General features: G+C 40.6%; 1 protein-coding gene across 11 annotated transcripts in view; it reads right to left on the bottom strand.

The window, feature by feature from the left end:
* Positions 1–1,105: 1,105 nt before the first annotated feature.
* The window catches only part of Tsbp1 (testis expressed basic protein 1), a 43,736-nt gene continuing 32,285 nt past the window's right edge, over positions 1,106–12,556 (bottom strand). For 5 of the 11 annotated variants that reach the window (XM_070024048.1, XM_070024049.1, XM_070024050.1 and 2 more), the window contains one exon: positions 1,106–2,715. In XM_070024048.1, coding sequence (XP_069880149.1) covers positions 1,388–2,715 — 1,328 coding nt within the window. In that variant the 3' untranslated portion in view covers positions 1,106–1,387. Of the gene's footprint in view, positions 2,728–6,289; positions 6,305–8,032; positions 8,054–9,190; positions 9,206–10,748; positions 10,767–11,211; positions 11,233–12,556 lie in introns of all 11 variants that reach the window. The other 6 variants (XM_070024042.1, XM_070024043.1, XM_070024046.1 and 3 more) reach the window with 2 other exon arrangements.

Genomic DNA, 12,556 nt, shown 5'->3' with positions numbered 1-12,556 from the left:
CCTTCTTAATCATGTCAGAAGTCTTTCATCTTCCTGAAGAGCAAAATAAGAAATTCAGTTTTCTTAAATTAAGGCTATCACTCTACCACTTGAGGCTCAGCTCCATTTCTGAATTTTTGGTGGTTAATTGGAAATAAGAGTCTCATGGACTTTCCTGTCTGGACTGGTTCCAAACTGTAATGATCAGGTCTCAGCCTCCTGAGTATTTAGGATTACAGGTGTGAGCCACCAGTGCCTGGGTTATCTAAAGCACTTTTTTTTTTTTTTTTTGTCAGTTATGGGACCTGAACTCTGGGACTGGGCGCTATCCCTCAGCTCTTGAGCTCAAGGCTAGTACTCTACCATTTGAGCCACACCACCACTTCTGGCTTTTTCTGCTTATGTGGTGCTGAGGGCTTCATGCATGTAAGGCAAGCACTTTACCACTGAGCCACCTTCCCAGCCCTCTAAAACAGTTTTGGACACTTTTCTTTTGTTGGCTGTGGGCCTTGAACTCTGGGCCTGGGTGCTGTCCCTCAGCTCTTCAGCTCATGGCTAGTGCTCTACCACTTGAGACATAGTGCCACTTCTGGCCTTTTCTGTTTATATGTGCTAAGAAATGGAACCCAGGGCCTCATGCATACGAGGCAAGCACTCTACCACCGAGCAACTTTCCCAGCCCACTTCTTGACACTTTTAAACACTGATTTAAAAAAATTACTTGTACATATATAACTCTCTATATTACAAACTACTTTTCGGCAGGAACTCTGACTGTGTTTTTCTGAATATTCCTTAGTGCTAATAGATTATCTTGCTACCAATGACTATGAAGAGAGATTGTTTAGTTGGGTAAATTAGAGACAGAATATTTGTCAAAGGAAATTAGACATCTCTTAATTGTGCACTGGTTGCTCACACCTGTAATCCAGGGAAAGGCAGGCTGTGAGACTTTTATCTCCAATTAGCCACCAGAAAACCAGAAGTGGAGCTGTGGCTTAAAGTGGCAGAGTGCTAACCTTGAGCAAAAGAGCTCAGGTCCTGAGTTCAAGCCTCCATGAATGACAAAAAAAATTTAAAAAATGAAATAATACACATTTCTTTAGTAAAAATGTTTTATTTCAGAGTACCCAGCCCTTCTTGATTGGATGCTATTATGGATTGACTTATAAAGCACACATTTAAAAGCTGGCTTGTGGCTAAGATATCTCAACCTGATGAAACTTCTGAAGAGCAGAAACTGTAGATCTATAGATGACGTTGATTTTTTATTTAGACTCCAGTGGCTGGTACGTGCCTTGTATTTGGAGGATGGGAATTACAAGGATCAGTTCTCTTTGTATTTACTCATTTTCTTTACGTGCTTTGGCCCCCTTAAATATTTTTTTTTTAAATTTACCTTTCACATCTAATTCCTTAACAGTATCTTTTTCTTTGTTACCTTTGCCTTCATCAACTGGCCATTATTTTGATTCATCAGTGCACCTCCCTCATTTCTCTGGCCTTCCTTTCCCTTATTCCTTGACATCTTTCCCCCTGTTTGGGCCTCTCCTTTGTTTGGTATTCCTGTCTCATTTTTCTTTTCTTGGGATTCTTGTCCTTCACGAGCTTCTGCCTCATTCCTCTTCGCTTGGGTTTCTGATCCTTTTGGTACTAACGCCTCACTCTTTTTCCCTTGGATTTCTGGTCCTTTTGGTACTAACGTCTCACTCTTTTTCCCTTGGATTTCTGGTCCTTTTGGTACTAACGTCTCACTCTTTTTCCCTTGGATTTCTGGTCCTTTTGGTACTAACGCCTCACTCTTCTTCCCTTGGATTTCTGGTCCTTTTGGTCCTAACGCCTCACTCTTCTTGGCTTGGGTTTCTGGTCCTTTTGTTACTAACGCCTCACTCTTCTTCGCTTGGGTTTCCGGTCCTTTCAGTGCTAGTGCCTCATTTTTCTTCTCTTGGGCTTCAGGTTCTTTAGTCACTCTTGCATAGGATTCCTGTCTTTTTGGTAGTCCGACTTCACTTTTCCTTATTCGGGACTCCTGTCCTTTGGGTTCTCCTGCCTCGATCTTCCTCTCTGGGGCTTCGGCTTGCTTGGATGTGCCCATCACACTCCTCTGGGAGTCCTGTCCTTTTGGTATGGACGCTTCACTCGGCTTTATTCGGGACTCCTGTCCCTTCGGTTCTCCTGCCTCGTTCTTCCTCTCTGGGGCTTCAGCTTGTTTGGCTGCTGCCATCTCATTCTTTTCTTGCAATTCCTGTCTTTTTGGTACTATTACCTCACTCTTATTTATGAAGGGTTCCTGCCTTTTTGGTACGAATACTTCCCTCTTTTCTTGGACTTCAGGTTCTTTTGGAACTTCGACCTCACTTTGCCTGACTTTGCCTTCCTTTCCTTTTGCAATCTCCACCTCACTCCTCTTCACTGGGGATTCCTGTTCTTTTCGTAATGCCACCTTAGCATTTTCTTGGGCATTCTGTTCTCTCGGGACTCTGGCATCGCTCTTCTTCACTGGGGATTCCTCTTCTTTTAGTATTTCAGAGTCGCTCTTTAACATGATCTCTATTTCTAGCTTGTCTTCCTCCAGTGAAATGCCACTTGGCTCTTTTGTGTGTGTTGGAAACAAGGATTCACAACACTCTGCTTCCTTGGTTTCCTCTTGGCTCTTCTGATAACTTGTGGTTCCTCCATGTTCCAGAAACTGGACTTTGTTATCGCATTGTTTTTTAAGTCCTTCAGCCTTGTTACCTGGAAGCATAACTGAGTACACAATAAAAGTGCATGATTCAAATATCAAGTTCTTCTGCTTTATCTCCCTCTATCCCCCCCATACTGGTTTCCATATTTTGTCTTAAAAGGGACAAACTGGATATAATAGGAAAATTTCCTAAAAATATAAAATAGTGGAAAAGATGAAAATTATAGAAGTATTGATAAAATTCCACTTTTTTTCTGTTGTTTTGGTGCCACTATGGAGGCTTGAACTCAGGATTGCCTCCCGTTACTGCTTGTCATGTTATTCAAGGCTGGTGCTCTATCACTTGCTCCACAGCTCTACTTCCAACCTTTTAGCTGGTTATTGGAGATAAGAGTTTTAGATTTGTCTGTCCATGCTGGCCTTGAACCAGGATCCTCAGATTTCAGTCTCCTGAGTTGCTAGCATTACAGGCATTATCCATCAGTGTCTGGCCTATATTATTTCTTGTATAAAAGAATTCATAAGCCAGGCGCTAGTGGCTCATGCCTGTAATCCTAGCTACACAGGAGGCTGAGAGCTGAGGATCACGGTTCAAAGCCAGGAAAGTCTGTGAGACTCTTATCTCCAATAAACCACTCAGAAAACCGGAAGTGGTGCTATGGATCTAGTGGTAGAGCACTTGCCTTGAGCCAAAGAGCGCAAGGACAGTACCCAAGCCCAGAGTTCAAGCCCCACGGCTGACCAAAAAAAAAAAAAAAAAAAAAAAAGCATACTATTTCTTGTTCAAAATAAAATGATTGCTCCTTCAGATTTTGTTTGGAAAGATTGAAATATATCTCATTAGATGGGTCTTACTTGTTTCTTATGTTTTTTTTTTTTTTTTTTTTTTGTCGGTCGTGGGGCTTGAACTCTGGGCCTGGGCGCTGTCCTTCAGCTCTTCAGCTCAAGGCGAGCGCTCTACCACTTGAACTACAGCGCCACTTCCGGTTTTCTGGTGGTTTATTGGAGACAGGAGTCTCACAATCTTTCCTGCCCGGGCTGGCTTTGAACCGTGATCCTCAGATCTCAGCCTCCTGAGTAGCTAGGATTACAGGCGTGAGCCACCAGTGCCTGGCTTGTTTCTTATGATTATATATACATGTATATTTAAAAAATTAGTACTCTTTTTTTTTAATATAGTTTCTTGAAGGCCATGATTTAAATAAGCCCCGTAGGGAGAAACCTGAATTTAGAAAACAAAAAGTCAGCCAGGGGGCTGGGAAGGTGGCCCAGTGGTAGAGTGCTTGCCTTGCATGCATGAGGCCCTGGGTTCGATTCCTCAGCACCACATAAGCAAAAAGCCGGAAGTGGCGCTGTGGCTCAAGTGGTAGAGCGCTAGCCTTGAGCTGAAGAGCTGAGGGACAGCACCCAGGCCCAGAGTTCAGGCCCCACAACCGGACCCCCCAAAAAAAAAAAAAAGTCAGCCAGACACTACTGACTTACACCTATAATCCTAGTTACTCAGGAGGCTGAGATCTGAGGTTGTAGCTGGAAATCAGCCTAGGCAGCAAAGTTCATGAGACTCTTGTTTCCAAGTAACCACCAAAAATCTGGAAGTAGAGCAAAGGCTCAAGTGGTAGAGCGCTAGCCTTGAGCTGAAGAGCTGAGGGACAGCACCCAGGCCCAGAGTTCAGGCCCCACAACCGGACCCCAAAAAAAAAAAAAAAAGTCAGCCAGACACTACTGACTTACACCTATAATCCTAGTTACTCAGGAGGCTGAGATCTGAGGTTGTAGCTGGAAATCAGCCTAGGCAGCAAAGTTCATGAGACTCTTGTTTCCAAGTAACCACCAAAAATCTGGAAGTAGAGCAAAGGCTCAAGTGGTAGAGCACTAGCCTTTAGAAAAAAAAAAAGCCAAAGGACTGGGGCCCAGGCCCTGAGTTCAAGCTCTGTTACTAGCACTCATGTGCATACGTGCACACACACACACACACACACACACACACACACACACACACACACACACAAATCAAAAATTGATCTAAATGGGAACTTATCTATTTTAAGAAGAATTCTTTTGTGAACATTAGTCAATATCTCTAGTAGACACATATTTATATTTATAAATAGTTGATTACTAGATCAGGTTTCATGACTAGTCACAAAAAAGCATTATGACATAATGTAGGAGACAAGGTGTTGGTATAGAATCGGTACTTCAGTGCCAGGAAGGTTTAACACTATTTTCCAACTCTTTACACCACATCTGAGCCAGTTTCCAGATCTGTAAAGTTGGAGATAATAATAGCTGCCACAAGTGCTGGTGGTTCATGCCTATAATCCTAGCCTCTCTGGAAGCTCAGCTCCAAGGAGCATGGATCTAAGCCAGCTTGGACAAAAATGTTCATGAGACTCTTATCTTCACTTAAGTACCAAAAAAACTTGAAAGTAGAGCTGTGGTAGAGTGCCATTGAGCAAAAGAACTCAGGGACAGCATACAGGCCCTGAGTTTAAGCCCCAGGACAGGCACTCAAAAAATAATAGCTACCAGATAGGACTATAAAAAGAGTAAGAGCAAGGTGCCAGTGGCTCATGCCTGTAATTCTAGCCACCTAGAAGGCTGAGATCTGAGGATTGCATTTCAAAGCCAGCCAAGGCAGAAAAGCCCCTGAGACACCCTTATCTCCAATTAACCACCAGAACACCAGAAGTGGAGCTGTGAACCAGAAATGGAGCTGTGGCTGAAAGTGGCAAAGTGCTAACGCTGAGGGGGAAAAAAAGAAATACTGTTTTGAAGGTGCATAGCCCAATATACAATATATAGCAGGTACTCCATCCCTACTGTCCTTCAAAAAAAGGAATGCAACTAGATTTTTCCCCTAACAGTGTGATCCAGAAGACTTTACTTGAAAATGAATTTTAAATTCCCAGCAAAAAAGCTAACAGAACTCAGAAACCAATCTTTCTTTCATTGCATATTACTGGGAGCCAATGAGATTCTTTTTAAAGTCTAGAATAAGATGGCTGGAAGATATCAACAATCCTTTCCTATGAACTTCATTTTCTCTGCAGCAGTATCTCTAAAACTATGTATTTAATTTGTAGATTACCTTTATAATAACAATAATTTTTTTTTTGTCAAAGAATGTACTTAAGTGCTAGATGAGGAAGTAGAGGTGTGGCTCAAGTGGTCAGCCTTGCATGAAACAGCTAAGCAAGAGCTGGGAAGATGGCTCAGTGGTAGAGCACTTGCCTTGCATGCATGAGGCCCTTGGTTCGATTCCTTAGCACCACATAAGCAGAAAAAAAAGCTGGAATTGGTGCTATGGCTCAAGTGTTAGAGCACTGCTAGCCTTGAGCTGAAGAGCTGAGGGACAGCGCCCAGGCCCAGAATTCAGGCCCCACGACCGGACCCCCCCTCCAAAAAAAGAAAAAAAGAAAAAGCTAAACAAGAGCATGGTGCCCATGAGTTCAAGGCCCAGTACTGGCACCCACATACAGAAAACTCCGATGATTCCAGATAAAAGGGATATTTAAAATGACCTTAATGCACATGCCTGTACTGTAGGAGTAGAAATGTCCAGTTCAGAAAACAATGACAAGCAATGTAAATATCCTAGTTAATAATTGTTAAGGAACTTACCCATTGGAAATAGTGCTAAAAGTAAAACACAAAAGAAAGATCAGTGAGCATTTTCTAACTTAAAGAGAACCCACTTTCCAATAATATTCTTTTTAGGTTAATTCAGAAATAGAATCTACATGGAAGACAAATTATCTTCAGGACTGTTACAGGCCAATGTTTCCTATTCTACTCTGTAGAGAGGGTAATCTTTAATCCTTGGATAAGAAAGATGAACTCTACTAAAATCCCAACTATTACAGTTCCTACTTTTTGGGGGGAGGGGTGGAGTGGGAGAGGTCTGAGGCTTGAACTCTGGGCCTGAGCACTGTCCACAGAACCACTTCTGGTTTTCTGGTGGTTAATTGAAGATAAGATAAGACTTTTCTGCTCAGGCTGGCTTTGAACTCTGATCCTCAGATCTCAGTCTTCTGAGTAGCTAGGGGTTATAGGTGTGAGCCTCTGGTGCCCTGCTCCCTGAGTTTTTTTTGTTAAAGGCTAGCACTCTGCCACTTGAGCTACATCTCCACTTCTAGCATTTTTGATGATTAATTGGAGGTAAGAATGTCTCTAACTTTCCTGCCCTGTCTGGCTTTGAATTGAGATCCTCAGATCTCAGTCTCCTGAGTAGCTGGGATTCCACAGGCATGAACCACTGCTCTTGACTTACATCCTACCTTTTTGTCTTTTCTTGTTGTTGGTCATGGGGCTTGAACTTAGGGTCTAGGTGCTGTTTCTGAGCTCTTTTTGCAAGACCAGAGCTCTACGGCTTTGAGCCACAGCACCTTCTGTTTTATTTGGAGATAAGGGTCTTATGGACTTTGCTGTCTGGGCTGGCTTTGCACCATGATCCTTACATCTCAGCTTCCTGAGTAGCTAGGACTACACACTACATAAAATTCTTTTATGATTCAAAATTTTAACCTATTCTAATTAGTTTGAAAAATGTCAAAATCATCATGTCTTGGTACTTAGTTGCTGTCAAATCTCTGAGCGTTTTCTTTCTTTCTTTCTTTTTTTGGTCCGGTCATGGGGCCTGAACTCTGGGCTGGGCGCTGTCCTCAGCTCTTCAGCTCAAGGCTAGTGCTCTACCACTTGAGCCACAGCACCACTTCCAGCTTTTTCTGCTTATATGGTGCTGAAGAAGAACCCAGGGCCTCATGCATGCAAAGCAAGTACTCTACCACTGAGCCACCTTCTCAGCCCCTAGCATTTTCTTTTTAAATGTAAAGTTCCCAATTGCCAACTAGTCATTTTGGTTGACTAATTGGTGATTTCTGCTATTGATGATTATTGGTGATACAGAGCTAGGAACCAAGGGAAAGCAATTATACTTTGTTACACAAGAAAAATAGGTGAAGAGGGAATCAAAACCAAAATGAGAGGAAATCATTTAAGAAATGATGACTACTAAGCTGGGCGTCAGTGGCTTGTGCCTGTAATCCTAGTTACTCAGGAGGTTGAGATCTGAGGATCATGGTTCAAAGCCAGCCCAGGCAGGAAAAGTCCATGAGACTTTTATCTCCAATAAACCACTAGAAAACCAGAAGTGGTGCTGTTGCTCAAGTGGTAGAGACTAGCCTTGAGCTGAACAGCTGAGGGACAGTGCCCAGGCCCAGAATTCAAGCCCCAGGATTGGAAAAAAAAAAAAAAAAGATGACTACTTTAAGATAGACTAACTTGTAACTCAAGAAAATTTGCGAACACAGTCTGTAAGGTCCTAATTGTAGAAACAGGAAAGGTAAGGAAATGATCCAAACTTACTGATTTTTCCAGAGTTGTCCACTGAAAGAGAAAAAGGCAAAAAAAAAAAAAAAAAGATTCTGGGTTTTCCCTTCTTCCCAAGACTCCAGCCTCTATATTGATAGAATCTGTGTTATTAATTACTAAGTTCTGTTTAGTTAAATAGGAGGAAATTTCATTGCCTTCCCTTCCTTAGCCTGTTGTCCTTTAGGAAGATTTGGATAATCCAAATTGCCATTACTTTTCATCAATAACTAGCAATTTTATTTAGAGTTCCATGATTAGCGTTTATAAAACATGGGATATATAATGTCCTTAGTTAGAAGACACATGCTAACGTTATTCACTTAAGAATTACTTTAGGTATGCTTGTCAGATATATATTTCAACTCATATTGACATATAGGTGTATCTCTTGGGTTGATGTTACTTAATACACCTAATATAAAAATACAATAATAAGAAAGCATGAAATTGCGAGAAATACAATACCAGGATTGTTTATCAGGGTTGAGAATGTAGTGTTAGGATATCTGAAATCTACAGCAAGATTTGGCAAAGCCCAGCTCCTACATAAATGTAGCTTGTGTCTATTTTTGTATGCTCTGGGAGGTACAATTAGACTTTGCATTTATAAATGGTTGAAAAAGTAAGAATGATATTTTGTAGCTCTTGGAGGTCTTGCTAATTTTTTTTTGCTGGAGCTGGCCTTGGGACCATGATCTTTTCAATTGCTGCCTCCTGAGTATCTGGGATTATACAAATGAGCTATTACACCTGCCTTCAGTCTGTAGCTCTTTATTGTCTCACTTGCTAGGTATAAATTTTAGTGTTTCTACCTTTTATCTTTTGGGATTTGTTTTGTGATTCTACAAGTTGAAATATAAAGGTTTTAGTGTAATCTGACCACATTGTTTGAATATTGTTTCTTTTTTTCCCCTCTGAATTTTAATTCTCTAACCAGAGAAACACATTTTCCCCTTTTATCCTTTCCATATGATGTCCTGTTTTTTTTTTTTATCAAAACAAAACAAAAATTGACCCAAAGACCTCCATCACTACCACAACCACCAACCAACCAACCAACCCACCCAACCAATGAATAAAATGAACCAGATACAACAGATTCCAAATGCAGAACCAATTTAGACAAAATTGAGAAAGATAATGGGAACTTACTTAGTGGGCAAAATGCTAAAAAGGAAAAGAAAATGGATTAGATTTCAAAATTATATACATGAAAACCCACTTCAAGTATCAGAAAGCAGTCTTTTGGAAAATATTAAATTCTCTCAGAATATGCTTTCTCTTATTAAATCAATTTAAACCCAGTTTTTAGAACCTAAATAACCAGGTTATTTGGAGAGTAATGAGCTAATGAAGCAAAATTTAAAAAATTATTATTATTATTATTATTCGTGCCAATATGAGTGCTTGAACTCAGGCTCTCTCACTGTCACTTGGCTTTTTTGCTCAAGTCAAGTGCTCTACCACTTGAGCTTACAGCTCCACTTTCCAGCCTGGGCAGGAAAGTCTATGACATCTAATCTCTAATAAATAAACTACCAGAAAACTGGGAGTGGCGCTATGGCTCAAGTAGTAGAGCGCTTGCCTTGAGCTGAAGAGCTCAGGGACAGCGCCCAGGCCCAGAGTTCAAGCCCCATGACCCACAAAAATAACAGCAATAACAAACAAAATACATTCAATGATCATATTCTTTATAGTAATAGTGATAAAGAAAAAAAACCTTCCTAAGATACTGTATCACTTTGTCTCCTAAGAAAGAAGCTACAAAGATACATGATAGAGAAAAACCCTTAATCATATCTCTAACATCACAGAAACTGTAGGTAACTAGAATAGGGGAGGGATGGAATGCAGTATGAGGAATTGTTAATATTTAGATCCTAGTTTTCCAGCAAACTTATAGTCTAACAACATGGATTCCAGGAAGCTGAACCTTGAGGTTTCAGGGTAGATGAGGCGGCCAAGGGGAGGGAAGTAGGCAAAGAGAGGAAGGGTAGGATGATGCAGCTATAATATTCAACGTATATATGTGAAAACAGAACTAGGAAAACGGAGGGGATTGGTGGGGTTGGGAGAGATGGGGGAGAATGATGAACGGGGTGACATGGATCAAGATCCATTGTACTCAAACTGACATGTTGAATTGAGACTCCTTTGTACAACTGAAGATAGTAAAAACTACTCATTTTCAGTATCAAGTATTAGTATTAATCAACTAGTAGACATATGTATGAGTTTTGAGTATATAGTAACTGTTATTGCAATAAATAAAAAACCGATTCTTTAGTCATTTAGGGAAGAGTTGAAAATATAGCCATCTGACAAAAATGATTGCCTTCATGGGAGGGTACGTGTGGAGGGAATATGGAAAGCAACTGGAAGATTGGTGAATTTGCTAGAAAAATCTCACCCAAATCAAGGTCATATTTTTACCTAGTGCCTTTTAAACACATTATTGTTATACTTATTTTTTGAGGTTCTAGAGATTGAATTCAGTCTCAAGATTGCTAGGCAAGTTCACCTATTGTCTTTAATGGAATTTGCCTTAATACGAGTGCTTTCTTCAAATAGAACAAAGATTTTACCATCTGATAAAAACAGCTCCTTAGCAACACATAAACTACTTGGATTAGCCACTGTCAACTTTGAAGAATCTATGATGGCCAGCTAAAGGATACTAGAATTAAGAAATAAATGCATAATAACTTACCAACAGGTGCTGGATTTTCTGGGCCAGACAACATGAAATAAAAATGTATTAGTAAAGATTCTGGATCAAGAATATGTGTCTCTAACACAGACATTTGGGCGACACCAACCCCCACTACCCCAAAATTTATGTGTAATGGAGGCAGAGATATCAATTTCTTTTTTCCTTTCCTTTTCTTTCTTTTCTCTTTTTTTCTTACATCAGCAGATTGCTGAGTAAGAGACAGATTCTATACACAGATTTTAGGTGAGAATTTGGAAAAGAAAGTCCTCCTCATATTGGGCAGAGATATCAATTTCTTTTTTCCTTTCCTTTTCTTTCTTTTCTCTTTTTTTCTTACATCAGCAGATTGCTGAGTAAGAGACAGATTCTATACACAGAATTTAGGTGAGAATTTGGAAAAGAAAGTCCTCCTCATATTGGGCACCCAATTTACACTAGATTTATGAAGAAAGGAACTTACTTATAGGCACTGTTACCTGTGCTAAAATCCAAATACAAATTATTAGCATGGGTTGACACTCATAGCAGAATTAACAATGATAACAGAATTCTTTCTAGCACTGTTTACAGACAGGAATTTTGGGATGAAATGGAAGAATTCAATCTACAAGCCTTATAATGAGTTACTTTAGTCCTTTGAAACAGTATTCTGCCAAGGGCTGGTGGCTCATGCCTGTAATCCTAGCTTCTCAGGAGGCTGAGATTTGAGGGTTATGGTTCAAAGCTAGCCCAGGTAGGGAAGTTTGTGAGACTATTATCTCCAATTAACCACCAAAAAACTGGAAGTAGAACTGTGGCTCAAGTGGTAGAGCACTAGCATTGAGTATAAAAGCTCAGGGACAGTGCTCAGCTCCTAAATTCAAGCCCCAGGACCAGTATAGGCTCTCTCTCTCTCTCTCTCTCTCTCTCTCTCTCTCTCTCTCTCTCTCTCTCTCTCTCTCTCTCTCTCTCACACACACACACACACACACACACACACAGAGCAAACATAGTAATCTAACTATTTTGAGAGTTGAAGTGAGTACTTATTTTATTTTATTTTGCTGGTCCTGGCCCTTAAACTCTGGGCCTGGGCACTGTCCCTAAGCTCCTTTTGGTCAAGGCTAGCACTCTACCATTTGAGCTACAGCACCACTTCTGGCTTTTAGAGATAAGAGTCTCACAGATTTTCCTGCTTGAGCTAGCTTTGAACTGCAATTCTCAGATCTCAGCCTCCTGAGTAGCTAGCATTACAGGCACGAGCCACTGACACCTGGCTTAAGTTTCCTTTTTATTATCTAATTTCTCTTGGAAAATGAAGCATAAAAGAGCGAGAAAGCCCCTCATTTCTCATCAGTTTTGCTTGATTTTCCCCCTTTATTCTCTCATTGCTTACTCTCTCCATGATTTTCCTACTTTTCAGTGTAATTTCTACCATGTTTAATTGAGCATACGTGGCAAAGAATGCCAGTCAGTTAATCCAATACAGTTAAGACACCTACATAGAGTTAGGTTTTATAGTAGCCCTATTCACAAGAGTCAAAAATATGGAAGTAGTTTAGGTGTCCATTAACCAATGACTAGACAAAGAAAACGTGGCATACACAATGGAGTATTATTCAGCTGCAAAGAAGAGTGAAGTTTTGTCATTTGCAGAGAAATGAGTGGCACTAGGGATTGTCATGTTACGTGAAATAAGCCAGAGTAAGAAAGATAAATACCACACATTCTCTCTCATATGCAGAATCTACTCTATGGGGTTGGGAATGTGGCTTCGTGGTAGAGTGCTTGCCTAACATGCATGAAGCCCTGGGTTCCAGAAAAAG

Source organism: Dipodomys merriami, unplaced genomic scaffold (assembly GCF_024711535.1).
Source record: "Dipodomys merriami isolate MVZ:Mamm:240054 unplaced genomic scaffold, mDipMer1.0.p SCAF_16, whole genome shotgun sequence".
In the NCBI taxonomy this organism is placed as follows: domain Eukaryota; kingdom Metazoa; phylum Chordata; class Mammalia; order Rodentia; family Heteromyidae; genus Dipodomys; species Dipodomys merriami.
Note: the sequence above shows the minus strand (reverse complement) of the source record. Positions and strands in the feature narration are given on the sequence as shown.